Below are 18,031 nucleotides of genomic sequence, written 5' to 3' on the forward strand. Positions count from 1 at the left end.
ATCGTTGTGTATTATTTATTTTACATTTCACATCAAGAACCCATACATGCATGCTAACAAATGAGAAATAAAAAGGAATTACGTTGAAATGTATAAAATATTTCGCTTCAAACTTAGTTCACTGGAGCCTAGATTGAAGTGACTGCGAGTTTCCATTTACTCGGTTGATCAAGTCCAAATGTTTATCAACTACAAAACTAACATAAAAAAACAGCATTACTGAAGTCTGTCAGATGAAGGTTATTACTAAGCAAAAGCATTGCTTTCAACTTTGGCAGTACTTGGAATGCTTTGTAATCGATAAACATTACGTGGCTTAAACTTGCTTTTGCAAACAATTCAAATGATGGAGTCGACTTAAAGAGATCGCGCGTAGGATTTTAGTGTAAAAATGTAATAAACAAAATGCCCAATGCATTTTGTCTAGTTTGAAAAATAAAAAAAACGGATAAAATAAAAGCAGAGGAGAAACAGAATTACCTGTAAATTTTAAAGACGTTGAACTTGTTGATAGATTTTTACCATAACGTTAGTTCTTTAATCTCTAAAGTCCAGTGACCACTAATTGAACACAATCGAGCCAAGCTCCTAAAAAAAAAAAAAAAAAAAAAAAAAAAAAAAAAAAAAAAAAAAAAAAAAAAAAAAAAACGCCAAGGTCATATTAGCCTTATTACCGACATTATAGGCCTTCCTATTGGTTTAAAGTTATAAATTGTTCCTAAAGGATCTATAGATCTATGCTATTTACTGACGGTTTACGAATATTTGGCCCCACTTCAGTGTGGTTAACGCCTTCAATATTTATTAATTAATACTTCTTTTAGCAAAATGTACTTGACACACAGAAATTCCACTCGCGAAAATGGAAATGGTTTGAAACGATTTCGAGATACACTTTATGGACTACAAGGAAAGGAGATAAATATTTTCGAGCGTTCAGATAGGACCAAGGTCAGTAGAAGATAGAGAAGAAAGGGGCCGCCTGCCACATCGCTAAAAATTTCCACACCATTTCTTTATGTCATATGTATTATAAAGTTTTCGTTGAGCCGAGACCCAAATTAATCGATGTCCATCTTCAAGTACTTAATTTTGAACACACAAACACTTAAAATTTTATTCCTACGCGGCTGGAATGTGATGTTTAAATCGCTGTTTGAAATATGTGAAGAAATAAGAAATTTTGAAAATGACACTTAATCGTACAGTACCTATCCTATCAAAACACCACAGTTTAAAAAAACAAACAGAGAAGTTGCACATGAAATAATACAAACGGAAAGGTAAAAAAAAACTAATTATATGAGTAATAAATATTTGTTATTTTGTAAATTGCATATATCCAAACGGAAGAGTTCTCTAAGCATTGCGGTATCGACTTCTTTGTCGATGAAAGCTCTTGCGAAACAGCCACCTTACCCCTGTCTTAAGTTTTATCGATATCTGTCACACTTTCCTTGACAGAAGCTTTGATGCATTGATTGTGGTTATGTTTTTATCAATCCTTTGTGATACAAAACGTCTAAGGTGCGCCAAAGGCGGCTACAAGCGTAATCTGAGCGTTCACCTAACACACTGTGTCAGCCAGCGCGGTTAAGGAACGCCTTTGCTCCTACTTCTTCGATCTAAACCTGGATATTGGGTAAGTGAATAGATTTATCACGGTTTGCCATTATCTGAATGCTACATGTAGTAAGCAGCTAGTAGATCAACCGCTGTTGCATAGTATGCTAGAGACCACGTTCACATTTATGAACACTGGGTGATTGTCTGCTGGTGTCTTGGAATGTTATACGTCTTGTCGTCCTGAGTGCTGTTTCTACTCGGAGGTCATGAGTTTGAAAAATTCTGAAAAAAGATATCGTTCATTTATCGCTTTGAAAAACCAAACAGTGAGTATAATCAATGTATCCAGGTATTGGGGGGAGGGAAGGGGGTCACAGCTGGCACGAGGACCCTCCCTTAGCTTCAGAGCTGCCCCCTTACCCCCTATTATTCAAACATAACACAATATCAAAAGCAAGATTAGACAGACTAACTTAGACTGCATTCCCACAGATTTAGATCGATCCATCTGGATCGACCTAACTCCGTGGGGGTTCACGCTAAATTGCTGTCAGCCGAGCGCGCATTGAAGTTAATTAGCCCCTTACAGCTTTTACTAGGCGGGACAGACATTTAAGCCGGCTAAGCTGACAGTTAATCTAGTGAGACTCCCCACGGGGATAGATCGATCTAAAATTTTTGGGAATGCAGTCTATTTTGTATCTCTGTGCCCTATATATTATTTTGTCCTTGTCTACTATTTTCATTTCCTCATTTTGCTTGGCAATTTTTAAATCCGCTAAGGGGATTATTTTAGATTCCGCTCCGGATTCTGATGAGACTTTCAGACTAAATCAGCCAGAGGAAATAAGCAGCAATGATGATTCACCCTAGTAAAAGATGGCGTCTGTTAATCGAACTAGCTCGAAATAAACATGTACAGAAAAATGAAAATAAAAACACTTTCGGAGAGCTGTCCAGGGAATATGATCACATACATTGTAAGATCAACAGAATCTTACCATCGAAACTAACTTCGTTGTTGCCGTCTTCGTCAACCTCTTGGATCATGTCGTTGATCTCCTCGTCGCTGAGGTCCAGCTCGTCTCGCAGACCCTTGAGGATGTATCGAAGATCATCGCACGTGATGAAACCTTTCTTCTTTTTATCCAACATTCGGAACAGGTTTTTGTAGAATTCTTCCTCTTGTTTCTCTTTTATCTTTTGTGCCATAAGAGGGAGAAATTCGTCAAAGTCCACAGTGCCATTGGCTTAAAAACATTAAAATCATATATATTTACAAACTATTAATCAAGACATTATTTTAGAATAGATCCTACTGCTTACTAACAAGAAATAATCATACTAAACATAATAAAGGCATATGAACAAGCGAGTAAAAATTAAACAGACAGACAAGTAGATAAACGAAAAAGGGAACGAGGCAACAAACAATTTAAAAAAACTTACAGTCCTGGTCAACTATTTTGATAAGTTCCCCCAGCTCTTCCGGTCGAAGCTGGTGGCCAAGGTTTCGCATAACATCTCCCAGCTTTTTTGTCGGTATTATCCCTTTCTTGTCCGGGTCGAACACAAAGAACGCTTCACGGATATCTGTAATACCGATCAGGTGTTTGGTACATATGCCGGTTATAAGCAGGTGGTATATCAGTGCAATAACACATGTTTTTATTTTTGTAAAGTAAGTGCGCGCAGGGGGCAGTGATTTTATGAATAAACTCTTTAATTATAACCAAATCATGAAGAAATAGAATCTCAGTGTAAACGCGTTCTAAATTCAACATGATGGACATTCCTGGAAGTCAGAGGATTGGTACAAAAGGTAGTTTTACACATTTAATGAACTTTTATCATGGTTCAATAAAAAAATTACGTTTTTTTAAAGGTTCATTTGCTAAGAAGAATAAAAAGGAGTTCTTTTTACAAGTTGTCATTGTAAAAAATTCCCAAAGAAAAAAGTTCAGTTTCCACATTGTGTTAGCTGTGCTTACTTTGGACTTGGTCGTCGGATAGCTCGTAGTTATCGTCGGCCTGTAAAGGTAAGTGACTTGTCAGTTATCAATCTTTACTACAGTGTGAAACCTTGACATATCAATTATGCATTGATCGATATATATATTGTATCTCACAAAAAAGTCAGTCAAACCAATTGTACATACCCAAACTATATGAATAAGTACTGTATACTGGTACAAACTATACCCACACTAAATGCTTATACAAAACGAAACAAATAGAATTTAAACCACCTCTCCCTAATTTACAGTTGACCTTTCTACTGCGCGTACTTACCATATTTCCAGGGAATACTGGGCAGCTATTCCTAAAAGATAAAAACGACTGCATCAGCGTCTTATTTCTGTTAGATTTCTGCATTAGAATATTAAGCTCCTTCTGGTTTCGCAGAGTCCAGTCTTTAGCTGCATGTATTACGGGGAACACGCAACGCGCATCGCTTCACTCTAGATTCTAGGGATTCTAATCGGTAAAATTGTTATCAGATATACAACGTGCCAAAGAAAATAGCGACCATTTCTTGGGTGAAAGTTTACGTTATTGGGCACTGGCTGCTGCGTGCTAGGTATAAAAAGTCCAAACTCAATACAAGTAAAGATCAAAAAGAGATGCTACATTCATTTAACGTAACTTACGGAAATTAAACAAGACTCTGAAGATGAATTCGAAGTCGCACATTTCTCCGAGAAATGGGAAATGAAGGTTGATTGTTGTTCCGCTTCCTCGCGCCTCGGTTTTATGGCTTCTTCTTCAATGAAGGCAACGAAAACGTTCGTTTTAACATATTGTCTGACGGAAAAAGGCAGACATCAGCTGAACCCTTTTTATCGGAAGTCAGAGGGGCAATGTCATTTTTATAAGCTGGGGCAGCAAAGCAGACCTGTAGGTCTCAGATTCAATCTTTGTCCGCTAACATTTAATAAAATAAAGTCATTATCACCGTGGGTTCTTATAGGTGAAACTTGCCCCCCCCCCTCCCCATTTCCACCGATGTCATTCACATATCTCCTAAATAGTAGATATTCGAAAAACTGGAAATACAGGTTGTTTGTACAAATGCACTAACAGATTAAACAGGTTAAATACGAATCAACTTTTGTTTCTCAATTTTACTTTTCATTAGATTATACAGCCTCAGCTTCTAAATTGAGTGAAGAACTAACATATTGCGGATTCTTGGAGAAATCGATTACGTAGAAATTCAGACTGCTAGACGCGGGATGTAATCAGGGCATTCAGAATTCATATTCTGAGAGCGATGTTTTACAATGATCGTAAAGATAACACCTCCTATGCAAAGAAGATATAGCATCCCCTTTCCCTCTATAAGCCTTATGAGTTAATTAAATTCAGTTTTAGGCATATGAAGTACTTTTCGTCCTGACAGTAATGATTAATGTATAAACCACGCACTAAAAACGTCTTGGTGTTTGCACAGGATTCTGTCAATACGCTCTAGCCGAGCTCCCTGGAACACATTTCCGTTTACCTTTCGGTATTTTTGCGAAACGTTTCTCAACGCGAAAAGATCAGACGTTGGTGCGGTCAGTTTGTGCAGTGCTATTTATCACCTCCCTTTCCATAGTCTATCGACTTCCGGGGCGGAAAAATCTAGCACTGTTATATAATTGCAATAGTCAAGGTATGTAAAATAATCTCTGATAGGGAGACAGGTGCTATGCGAGGTAGATGAGCCATTTCTTTTTCCTCTCCCGCATTTTGGCGCATTGCAGAGGCTGATAGATGGGAGAGTGTAACTCGATCCTTCGGCTAACATTGACTAGCTTTTTACAGAGGTGCACTAGTACTGAGTCTACTACTCGCCTTTTAATTCACTGGGAAAAGAACGAAAAATCCATGACCAGAGGAAACTAGGAGCCGTCACGCATTTCTTTCTACTCCCAAAGGCCCCTTTCTACAAGACGATTGAAATTCTTAGGCTTTACAGGAACAGGCATTATCAGGGAAAGAAGACACTTTTTTAATAGAAAAGCTTCACCTGAGTTCTGACAGAAACTTGAAGTACAACAGTACAGAAGTATTTGTTGGGAGCATGGTGAGTAGAGCTAGTTACATTGTACACGTTTCTTCACTCCATTTCCATGTAAGGTGTATCAGTATGATGTGCGTAAGACATGCGTTATCCGGTTATCCGTATCAGGGGCCTTATCTATCTTCGCCTCGTTCGTTCCGCCAGAGATCAGAGAGACGTTCATTTTGTACCATTAAAACTGAGCAACAAAAGCTTTGGACTCAGTCCATGACATATCTGTGTTCATCACCTTGGAACACAAGAAACAAATCTACTTAAGTGACTCTGACGCCCTCTATATCGTATTTGCACAGGAAACGTATAACGACACGATAATGATATTATGATGTAAACTTAGATTTGTGACGGATTTCTGGGGGGAAAACCTCTCTTTCATTATTCATAGCGACAGTGAGGAGTAATGATTAAGCATATGTTTCGCGATGCTCACACGTACTGGAGCGCTGAGTGATGGAGGCGCAAAGAGATAATCATAAACAGGCAGCAAAAGGAAAGAAATGCGTTCAATGGGTAAGTCGGTGCAGAAAGGTTTGCGTTTTTTGAAGCAGTGGTGTCAACTTGATGGTTTACGTGTTTCTTGCTAGCATACTTGGAAAAGGTCAGAGATTTTCTTTTCAAAATGGGTGTTTTTCTTCCTTTTTCAGAATATAGAACAGGGCCACAGCCTAACGGAAGAACAGATCGCAGGTAGGTTGGGTTACAGTATGTGGGAGTTCAAACGGTGCGCTAGAGTAGTACGAGTGCCAGTCATACTCATCTTACGAATATATTCTGATTATGTACGACTTCTAAGAAAGAAGGATGAAGCACACATGGTATATTAAGTATTTATGAAGAAAATTGTTTAATCGTTTTCTTTTGTAAGGTTTTGATTATTTTTCATTTTTGTTATTCAGGTGTGTTTTATACATTTTACAGTTCCCTGCATTTTTTAATTCATCTTTGCAAAATTTCATGTAGCTTTGGCTATATACATGATTAATTGTTAAATAATATATATAAGAGCATATTCTAAATATTGGACTTATTCACAACGGTGTTTGCATTTAAATAAACCTATTTTTGAGATAGTGGACAAACTTTCATAAATGAGCAAAATATTTGATTTAAAAGTAGGAGCCAGAACATATACTTTCCATACACCCGATATACATGACATAAATCAAATTAAAATAAGATAAATCTGTCGCTGATCAGATAATGCAGATATCACAACCCTATTCCAGTCCATTCGATGGATGTACCATTCTACCGCGTTTATTTTCCCAATGATTCAACAATTTGACTATTGTTTGCCAATTTAGTAAAAATAATATTTGTGCTTCGGTTTACAGGCTTATAAATATCACCAGCGTTATTAATATTCGTCGGTTAATATTTGTCAATAAGTCAGGCAATACTGAGACTGTTTCTATAACAACGTTATTATCATCATTGTTAACAGTCTTCTCTCCCATCCATTGCGAGAGGCTGACATTTAACTGTGTACTTACTTCATATGCTAGAGACAATTTTGTGTGTGCACGGGGCTACCACATATTTTCTGCTTGGAGTTCAAATCATTATTTCGGCTTTTCTCTTTCTCTCTCTCTCTATCTCACACACACACACACACACACACCATTAGTGCAAGTGTTCTACAACCTGACTAGAAAGCTGGAGTTTGACACAAAATTCGGAAGAAATATATGATGCGATCCAAATGGTTATCGAAGGACGTCTAAGATATATGTGGATCATAATATCCTCATCTTTCATCTGAGATGGCCATCCATTATTGAAAACGCGACATTGCGTTGTATAATAGCCTTATCTGAAATATTGAGGATCAAAGACATCCAAAATCATACATTCTACTATTGGAGGGGGTTATATCCCTTTTGTTATCGACTAATTATTTCTTTGTGGGCTTTATGTTTCTCTTTATATCACTCATGTTTCATCTTTACATCTCTGACAGCGGCGTTACTTAGACTCTTTCACGTGTCTTCGGTTATCATTATTTTAAGTAATATTATTTATTTATTTATTTATTTATTTATTTATTTATTTTTGGCAGATGTCGCTTGTTGATAGCCATAGCACCAAGCGAGTTCTTGCCCACCCTTTGCTATCACAGGGGCCTCTAGTATAGTATTAACACAATTGAAGAAGTCGATTCAACAATTTTGTAAGACTATTAGCGACCCCTGTATTCAGAGAGTTGTTCTTGCCCATCATCTGAACTGTACGTCTCGAGTACACCTAAATACATGCACGTACTTCTGAATTGTATTTTTTACTCCAACAGGGTTATATTAATGCTAGAAAATTCTATACATAACTCTTGCGGCATTCTGTAAGGGACTATCTCAAAAGTACACATAGTGCCTGCAAATTTAAGTCCCCCCCAAAACAGGTCTGGGCCATCCTTCTTTAAGCGTGAACTAAAGACTGAAAGCATATCATTTGCTTCTTCGATATTTTAAGAGGTTTCTCCCTCGGTGAAAACTGAAAAGACTGTCATTTTGGTGCCGATGCACCTAAAAACATGTAAAAACCATTTAAAAGGCCACGCTTCCGAACCGCCATGCGAAAATGACATCAACTCATTACTTTTAAACGGATATAATGCAATCAATAAAATCCAGTCTGTCGATGCATTTGTATAGGCCTTAGAGATTCTGAGAGGAGTGAGGAATGGGGCCTTATATTGTATTGTATTTCAAGAACTTTGACCAGCAGAGTTTATGCATTGCAATTTTTTTAAATTCCTTAAAGGACAGGCAATAAAGCTCCACTATAGCTCCCACACAAAGTGCTTTAATTACATTTAAAGGAACCCTATCAGGGATTTCATTACTAAAATTTTTCCCGAAAAAAAGCAATTTTCTCCTACAAACCATTACGCATGCTCGAACCGTACCTGCACTCGGTTTCGATGTTTTATACAATTTTGAATTTAATAACTTGATTCTAAATTACTGTCCAGTCACTTTGACCGCCTAATATATCTCATTACTTTTCTAAATCAAGTCAGTTTTTGGCCAAACCAAAAATATCTCTCTTAGAAAAATGTTCTGTTTCCATACATGTTTTGCGTCACTGCGCCTACGGTAATTTGAAATTAGATCGTTCTTTAATTGTGGTTCTTAAATTACACAGAATATATTTAACTTCATGGCACAAACAATACCAGGTAGAGGTAGCTATTTTCAGTTTTAAAACAGCAAATGCCACTAATGCACTCCGAGAGTGTATAACAAGGCTACAGTCAGTACACAACGTACAATCTACATACTGATAGTAGAGAGGTATGTTGAAAGGTGCACGTGGCTGTCTATGGCTGAACAGCTGATATTCTTTTGTAAACACTCTTTGTGACATTTTTCTTTTGTATAACAAATAACCTGATTTGTTTCTTTAGATTCTCTGAAGGGCCTGGCCTTTTTCTTATAACTGCCAAAACTGACAAAGCGAAACAACACTAAAACATACATACTTGTTTCTCACAAACTGAAGTGGTCAATGGTCTTCGTTCCGCCGTTTTAAAGAACCAGATTTTTCTTAAGAACCTCTAAGATGGTTGGCCACTGATGAAAGCATTTTTCTCATATGGCATTCTAAAACCAGCAATAACTGTTTGATTTATCAAAACATAAGAGTGGGAAGGTTGACCATTCTACCGCAACTCGTGCTCTACATGTATGGTCATCACCGTGTCATCCGCGTGGTCATCACCCGTGTAGAAATATTATCAAAAACGGAGACGCTCACAACATACGCCTGGTGTTAAATAAGTAAAAACAATAAGCAAATAATAAATATAAAAATATAAATAATATATATCCGCTATTTCAACATCTAGTAATAAACTTTTAACAGGCGATCAAAGGGGCTTTTAGCAGAATCCACCCCACCCTCACCAAGACGATGGAATTCATTGAACAGCCTTCAGTTTTCTATTACTTTATATTCGGCGTGCAACGGTACAAACACGCCTTCTTTTGAAGCCCCTATTTAATATTCTTTACGTATCCCTGTTTTTAAGGTCTCAGATTTACTAAAGGATGCGTGAAATTTAAATTCAAAGTTTAGTATTTTAGGTAAACTTTCGTGTGTATACATACATTGTAACAGGCATAATGCCGTCGTGCACGCTCTCTCCCCGCCCTGAGAGTATCGGCATGCCTTCCGTAATGCGTCGCCTCTATTGAGCTTCGATGGTCCAAATGGTCATCGCCATGCAATTGCCGTGGACAAGGTTACAGTTCAGCTAACTTAAATTGAGCGTTTGCGCTCCGGCCTATGCTTAAATGACACCGCTGTGTGTATTATCTGTCGCTGAGGCAGCGATATAGCCTCTAGTGTAGCCTATACGATTAACGTTCTTTGAGTTTTCGGGTTTTCTTTTCTGGTTTAAATTCTAATATTATATAACACAGACTCGGCGTGAGTTCAGTTGAACTCACGTTACATAAGCCAATTTGCGGCTTGGCTGTTTTGGCATTCATCTATTTTTTCTTAGCTGAATTAAACCTCAGGTGGGTTTACAGTGAGCCCAGAAAAGAGGCTATTCATGTACAGTGGGTCTGTGTGCAAATATATTAAGTGTTCTATGCTCGATGTCACTCATAAACACAGTCCAGTATAGGACGGCACAGACATGGGTATGTCAGAATTTCACTCATTTTACGAATTTAGCTTCACACTTAGGTATAATATTGATGGTTAGGAGAAGGCTATATTTAGTGAGCGACCTGTCGGTGATCAATGACCCATGTACGTTACTTTAATGATGATATAAGCGAATTTGGCAGTTTTGACTGCATTGCGTAGTACTGACAGCTACTCTGCGTTAAGTAAGATATATAGGACCTATGGCAACCGAAGATGCGATTTAAACCGTGAAAAATTGCGAACCAAATAACGAGCGACATATGTCAGTTCATTTTGGAAAATCTGTCAATAGGAATAAGGAAAACGGTTGCACGATATGTAGCCTACGTTGACAGGCCTGTCAAACGATGTTTTCATTCGAAGACGGAAATTAGTGTCCCCGAGGAATCCCCGTCACATTTTCCGTCCAATATTATGAAGAACTGAAATTTTCAGGATGGAGTATTGCTTCCTGTCTAGAGAATTAAGCAGACCTGGGTCTCCCGATTTCTGGGCTCTAGGCGCATACGTATCTATAAAGGAAAAAATGACACTGAGCATTTCATCCGGGGATCAAAATAGCGCACTCCTTGATGACCTGTCAACCAACTTTTCAAAAACGGGTCGTCTTACAGGTAATCGTTGTTCGGTGATTGTTCTGTTAATCCAGAGGTGTGAATCACCAAAGAACGGCGTTCGCCATTAATACAATATATGGTGCTTTAATCCAAAGCAATATTGACGCACGGAGATTGCGAATACAATGTCAGAGGACGCGTTATATCATGTGCAAACAACGCATCAAGGGTAGAGCCGAGATGGTATATGTCCGTGAAAAAAAAATCCGACATCTGTAATGCTTGGGTGGGCTAAGGACCCGGATCCTCAGCAGAAAAAAAAAAAATAATAATAAACGATATTTCATATATTCTGTTGGCAAAACTTCAGATTGAATTTAAGGTAAAACAAAAATTAGGTTAATTATGCGATGTGCCCCTTCGATTAAGATTGATTAAGAACTAAAATGCCAGACCTTGCACAGCGTGGAAAGAAAAAGCTGAAGACTGCTAATAATGAAATCACACCCAAGGGCGCACCCGTCCTCATTGGTACAATATAAAAATCCATAACATTGTTATATACGTCCGGACATCGCCGCAGACCTGCTAATTGACCCCGGCTGGACGATTTATTCCCGTTCTGATGTACGGCGTCCTTAAGGGAGATATTTCACCTTGCAGGCGTCGACTATGTCGCTGGTGATTGCATAGACAGGGCGCCGATATTTTTTAATCTACTGCCACGAATATCACCGAGTTAGTAGTCTTAATTTCCACTTTTTCGCCATACGGTCTGCTTTACAGGCTACAATTAATTAGCGATTTATGGCACTCCCCTAAACGTTATTTCCTCTTGGTTATCAGAAACATTAGGTTGTGAAGTTGAAGGCGCTGGCAAGCAAACAAAAGCATTGCGACTTTCTGTTTAAGAGTTCTATCAAACGCTTCCTTACCTAGAGTCCTTCTATCTCGCTGTCTTTCAACCTGGGTGAGATATGGCGCTGGTTGTCAACCTTGAAGACTTCTCTGACTCACAAGATGGTTAAGGATATTTATGATCTCTTTATGAGAGCCAACATTCCCGTTCGCCCAAAGTGTTGTGTCAATAGTGTGCGGTTATTTGAGTTTAGGATTTCGGTTTAAAGGCTTCAATTTTTAAAGGTTCTACACGGGAAATAGAGCTCACCTGGAGTGAACATGCTTCAATGCGACGGTAAAATATTGAAAGGCGCGTCTCGTCTTGCACTTCTCATTATAGTCTCACGATGGCATTGCATTTAAGCGCCGATCCCGCGTTCCTGCGAGCCGAATTCCTCTCGGGTAAGAACCGCGGGATGTGTGTACTGGACTAGAAAACGGCACTTGTAATCTGACAGCAAGAAAAGGGCGTAGTGTGCGGTGTTTTCGTGTCTCTGTCAGGTGCACTAAACCTTTTACCTGAACTAAACTAAGGCCATGCAGCATCCTCCCGCGGTCTTTGATCGGCATGATGTACGGCAGGACCACCAGCATTGGGTCGCAGCTTTCTTTCAAATCATTTCCTTGAACTCGAAAACCAAAACGCTTCTGTAACATCCTCATAATACTGTGCACATGTCGGTGACACGTAATGAAAATGGAATGGAAATTAAAACAATTTCCACATTGCAGCAGTTAACCAATTAAGTATTTTTTTCTATTTTCTTTCAGAATTCAAGGAGGCGTTTTCCCTTTTCGACAAGGATGGGGATGGCACTATCACCACGAGCGAACTCGGGACGGTCATGCGGAGCCTGGGACAGAACCCCACAGAGGCTGAGCTACAGGATATGATTAACGAAGTGGACGAAGACGGTAAGATGAGACCATATTTATTATAAGGAGGGGGCTGAGAAACAGGGTGTAGAGCCTCTGTGGAAAATCATCTTTCAAAATCCAAGCCGCTTGCCCTCCGCCCCCCCCTTCCCCCTTCGGGTCAACACCCTTCAACATAACATAGTTTTGCTTTAAAACTTAGAGTCACACGATCAATATCTGTTGCATAAGGAGTATTTTTAACTGTAAATTCTTTCTAAACTTGAGCGAGGAATTGGCGATGAGGCGCGCGTAGGTGTAAGTACCGTGGCATTTAGGTTTACTGAGACGTTACTCGCATTACTGCAAAACAGAATTACAAAATTTAGATGGAAAGCAGGCATATTGCAGTCAGAGAATGTACTAATTGTATTAAATCAAAGCAGGTCAGGTAATCTTGCAATAAAAAACATAATTCAGGAAACTGTGAGCAATTTATCAATTCCCTAGGGAGAAATAGAAAATTGGACGAGGTTACAGATATGTGTCGTACACAAGATCTCTGCGCAATTGCTATCGATTGCGAGGCCTGTATTTCTGTAAAGTAATGCACACTGTAGGCAGATATCACAAAACTGTAATTGCAAGAGAAAAACGCAGAACAATGAGACATTAGCATTTACATTATCAGTTTTTTGGCATGAGCGTGTTTTACATAATCTTCGAATTATAGTACATGCAAGCAGATGCAGAAAGCGCATTGCATTGTTAAACATGATTTTCGTGTTTTTTTTTCTAAGGGGGGGGGGAGTTGACGTGCTCGACACATGATTTGGTCTTCTTTGTCAAAATTGTAAATCTCATTTGTTAACGACAAACAGCTGAATAACATCTTTATTTATATATTTGGTCGCCATCTTATATTTCATAATCTTTTATTTATGAAATCCTAAATTATTTGTGAACACTGTGTAATTTAATAAACATGTCTGCCAAGGTACTTTGTAGCAAATTTGACATATAGAGCTCATTTGGATTAAAAAGTAAATTGCGTGTTAATACGGATCTTAATTAAGGATGCTGCGTTTTGATGCAAGAGCGCGTGTAGCGTTTGTAGGCCAGGTGAACATTACGATGTTTACTCTTGTGAAAAAAGTTTGCAAACAGATCAAGGTAAGCTTGCCCTCTTTAAACCGTTACGACAGATGCGGGTTTTTTTGAAGCTGCTCCAACGCAGGCTAATTACACTGTAGATCTCCCAAACACGCTCCTTGTGTACCAATGTATAATATTTCACATCTAGGCACCACCAGGGGCTGTCTGCTGAGCTTAAGTGCCCGTGCACTGGATACAAATGCGCGATACCCGTGCTATCATATTTTCATTTTACTTTATGCTTTCTGACGTCATCTGTAGGGCTTCTATTCAAGGCTGAAGTCGAAATACAAAAATAAGGTCAATCGGCTTTTGTAACTTCTGAGACTTTTTTGCGTGTAATTTATTTCCCAACAACCATGTTACATGATATATATATATATATAGGACAAACTCATAAATTTTGTTTATTTTACAGGTTAAATAACCCAATTACTAGAAAATGTTTATTCTGGTTAATTTCTGTTTGATAGAAGCCTTCGTAGAGCTGAGGAATTATTCCCATTGAAACTTTCGGCTTACATTTGAAAGCTTTTACTGCCTGGTTTTCAAAAAATCATTCCACAAAGAAAAAGATCGCCGTTTAATAAATCTTTTATGCCATTTTTCACGAACCCATAATTTTTTCTGCAGAGTAATGCTGTATATATTCTCGATGTTGTAATATAACGTTTCGCAAATCGAAAATCATCGAAACAGGGTTATAGTTAAATCATGTGTATGCAATGAGGGATGTTTGGTCAACAGGGCAACTTAAATTCTGAATCTATCAAAAACAATTCGAAAATTATCAGGCCATGTACATCACTCCATTATGTCTATTCCCCAGGAATGAAAACAGAAACCAAACGTGAAAGCTCGTGGCGCACTGTCAAATAACATTAGGAGACTATGCATCAAGTATTGTTGCTTATAAAAGTAATTTTACAGATCAAAAGGGATGGGATGAGTGATGATCATCTTAAAGTCTTTATAAAATGCTACACATCTTTTAATACATATTAAATACTCAACACATTTGTCATATATACATATATGTGAACACGCATACACACTTTGTGACACGTTATGATTACAAAAGTTGCGGAAATCTTAAAATTTCAGGCAAATCACAGAATTACCCTAATTTAATGCAAATGGTTTTTGAAGAAAAAACATCCGTCATTATTTGACGATTTAGACAATTCAACATGGGGCAGATTTACACTGAAATTCTAACACGGTTATTTTCCAGGTAACGGGACGATAGATTTCGAGGAATTCCTCCAAATGATGGCAAAGAAAATGAAAGACTCAGACAGTGAAGAAGAGTTGAGGGAAGCGTTCCGGGTGTTCGATAAAGATGGAAACGGGTTTATCAGTGCGGCAGAATTGCGGCACGTCATGACGAACCTAGGGGAAAAACTAACGGACGAAGAGGTGGACGAAATGATCAGGGAGGCCGACTTAGACGGCGACGGTATGGTCAACTACGAAGGTAAATACATTTTTTCCTTTGGAGCACGTTTTGGTTTTGGCATTCGGTTCATCAGGCATGCATCTTAGTTGTTATTGAGATGGATTGGACTCGTGGAAATGGGTGCTTGCGTAGTCTGATTTTTTTGTTTAAAGTTACGCAGTTGTATCTTACAATTCAGTCTGTTTTCTATCCAAACGATTTCAGGTGCACGGCTAAACGTGTAAGGATATGATCCTCAAGTACCCCTTTAAGACAAACGAGTCAATTCCGATTAAATACTTTTTGTCTTTCAGTTTTCTTAAGCATGATGTCCAATTGCATATGCCATTCATGTCTAATTATTCAAACTTATATTGATTTATAAATTCGCCGAAAAAAGATTGGCGGTACTAATTTGCGCAGCAGCATAGCATTATGTCGTGAAAATGCGACAGAGGTAGATTAAAGCTGTTGGTTTTGTAGAGTTAAACACGCGACAATATTTCTTTCTGTTAATAATTTTTAAATTTTCTAAAATTTTTCATTTGTTTATTTTTGCATTTTGATTAACTAGGTTTTACAACGATACATTTTGTCTTCGTTTCTGCAGTTTCATGCTTTGTACTGAACTTGTTAAATACTTTTCTCCTAATGTTTCAGATTTCATGGGTCTAGCAGGTCCCATATTTTGTGGATTAACACCATCATCAAATCACCAATTAAATTCCCGATGAACTTCTCCCAACACCTTTCCATTCAAACGGATTATTTGCTTTGCTATGTGAAGCGTGGAGAAATTTGTTTTGGTCTTCTCTTGGGCATGTTTCGATATCAACACCAGATCACCTCGTGACCACGTGAAGCTGCACGTCATCAATCGCAGAGCGCCCTCTGTGCACGCTTCCGTGCTCATGCACATGCAACCCTATCCGCTGCCTATGGTTAGGTATGCGTGAATTGGGTCCGTCCGCGATGGAAAATTGGTTTTGTCGAATTCCAAAACCTTCTACCACTCAACTACGGTGGAACAAGATGTTTTCATGAAAACTAAGAAAATCTCTTTTGGAAATTAAGGAGATGAAAAAAGCAGGTGTTGGCATTCTTTCAGATTTGTTGATAGTCTCGAAGCACAGATGGCTATATTCACGCTACATTATTATTGTGGCTGCTCACCGTAGTTGTATGGTATATGAAAATAAACTCTAAAGCATGTGTGTTATGGAATGCCTTATTGGTTTGCTTCAAGTACAAGAAAACCTGGGCTTTGGTATCACTTTATCACACCATGTTTGATCTCTGTAGTTTTACAGGCATGATACGATGACATGTAATGTAAGCTGCACTGTTCTGAAGAAACACACGTCTTACCAAGTTACTGTGATTCAACTGCCGATGTTCAAGATAATCACAGGCGTTTCACTTCGCTGTTTTAATATCTGCTGTGTAGGTTATGATGGTTTTTGTTAGAATGAGCATACAGACGTGTGTTGTCACTGCGGAACTAATATCGGGAATGTTAATGATAGATATTTCTATTACGTTTCTGATATTATTTAGTGCCGAACAGCGATGGCACTCTTTAATTTACTGGCGGATGTTTCAGACCGTTGCCTTGAAAAATGCACCAACCTCACTGACCTATGAACGGAAATTAGTTTCGAGATTATATAGAGCGTGAATATGTGTATATTTATATTTAAAAAATACACGCTACAGCATTCCAAAGTAAGCTCAACCTGTTTAATTATTCTTTAGAGTATGAACTCTTATCGATTTGGTTTAATGAATGCTTTAACTAGTAGGCCTACTAAGTGGACATCCGTGACATTGTAAACCCGGCGTGAGCTTCTATTTCTCATCCCCATTAACTTCTCCATGACATCACCCACTGACTTTCTTATTAAACAAAAACCGTTATCCATTTGACAGTTTTAATACCTCCCCCTTTTTCTACATCTTTTCAGAATTCGTGACTATGATGACGGCCAAGTAGGGGCTAACGAAGGCAGACGACACGTCGTCTTTCGATGGACCCGCCTTAGACACCTCGATCTGCAGCTCGAGATCGAGGCCATTTCATGAGAAATAAAAGCTGCGCCTCTGCTCTGATCATATCATTCGTACTCATCCCAGTGAATTACTTATTTGCTATCTCTTTTATAATAAAATCATGTTATATATATTTGTTCGAAATAAATAGTAAATGTTTTCATTCTTTTTACTTACCGTTCCATCTGTTTCTTTTTTAAAGCTTATAAAATATTCTCATTTTTAAAAAATATATATTTATTTAAAATATATTCCGCTGGAATTAGAAAAAAAACGGGAAAAGACTCCAGATAAATCAGACGTGTGTTTTCTGCCACTATTAAAATCAATAAGCTCCTTGAGGCAGAAATAAAGCGACCTCTTCTCGATCTGAGGAGACAGCTACGGACTGAGTTTATCACTTCCTCGCCAACCATCACGCCACGGGTGCCAATTATTTCAATCTATTAGAACTGTTTTTGTGGCCTAGAATCATTCAGGATACAAAGTTTTTCCACAGGCTTGCTTGCAAGAGGAGCAAAACCCCCGACGTGCAAGCTCAGTGACGTATACAGCTTATTGCAAAGAAGTGAAGCGATGTACTCAAGGTCGCGTTAAATGAAGTTGTTATTTGCGAGATAATGCAAAAACTTATCGTTGATTGACGCCTGATAAATTGAACAGCATTAACTTTATTGACATTATCAACATGAAGTTGTTGACGTAAAAGTAGCATTTTGATGGTTCCCTTCCAGAAAGTCCCAGTCTCCGTTTCATATTTCAAGAGAATATCCTAAATGCACC

At 38.3% G+C, this 18,031-nt stretch overlaps 2 protein-coding genes across 7 annotated transcripts; one reads left to right on the forward strand and one right to left on the reverse strand.

Annotated features, from left to right (window-relative positions):
* Position 1: 1 nt before the first annotated feature.
* LOC106166637 (uncharacterized) lies at positions 2–11,981 on the reverse strand. Of its 4 annotated transcripts, none has more exons than XM_013545293.3 (6): positions 11,787–11,981; positions 3,859–3,889; positions 3,558–3,597; positions 3,016–3,159; positions 2,568–2,816; positions 2–1,848 (listed from the first exon to the last, which is right to left on the reverse strand). In XM_013545293.3, the coding sequence occupies exons 2-6, from the start codon at positions 3,859–3,861 to the stop codon at positions 1,820–1,822; spliced, it is 465 nt and encodes a 154-aa protein (XP_013400747.1). In that variant the 5' UTR covers positions 3,862–3,889; positions 11,787–11,981; the 3' UTR covers positions 2–1,819. The 4 variants fall into 4 exon arrangements, with proteins under 4 accessions (XP_013400747.1, XP_086859750.1, XP_086859751.1 ...); XM_087003624.1 differs by lacking the exon at positions 11,787–11,981 and adding an exon at positions 11,307–11,395; XM_087003625.1 differs by lacking the exon at positions 11,787–11,981 and adding an exon at positions 9,745–9,900.
* LOC106166584 (calmodulin-A) lies at positions 5,262–17,420 on the forward strand. 3 transcript variants are annotated; one of them, XM_013545251.3, is made up of 5 exons: positions 5,262–5,638; positions 6,280–6,322; positions 12,523–12,666; positions 14,996–15,238; positions 15,860–17,081. In XM_013545251.3, exons 1-5 carry the CDS (start codon positions 5,636–5,638, stop codon positions 15,931–15,933), a joined length of 507 nt encoding a protein of 168 aa, XP_013400705.1. In that variant the 5' UTR covers positions 5,262–5,635; the 3' UTR covers positions 15,934–17,081. The 3 variants fall into 3 exon arrangements, with proteins under 3 accessions (XP_013400705.1, XP_013400682.1, XP_013400688.1); XM_013545228.2 differs by lacking the exon at positions 5,262–5,638 and adding an exon at positions 5,753–6,145; XM_013545234.3 differs by lacking the exons at positions 5,262–5,638; positions 15,860–17,081 and adding exons at positions 5,909–6,145; positions 17,164–17,420.
* The last annotated feature ends 611 nt before the right edge of the window (positions 17,421–18,031 follow it).

The sequence above is a fragment of the Lingula anatina genome, chromosome 2, assembly GCF_051362555.1.
Source record: "Lingula anatina isolate TDL-2025a chromosome 2, LinAna3.0, whole genome shotgun sequence".
In the NCBI taxonomy this organism is placed as follows: Eukaryota; Metazoa; Brachiopoda; class Lingulata; order Lingulida; family Lingulidae; genus Lingula; species Lingula anatina.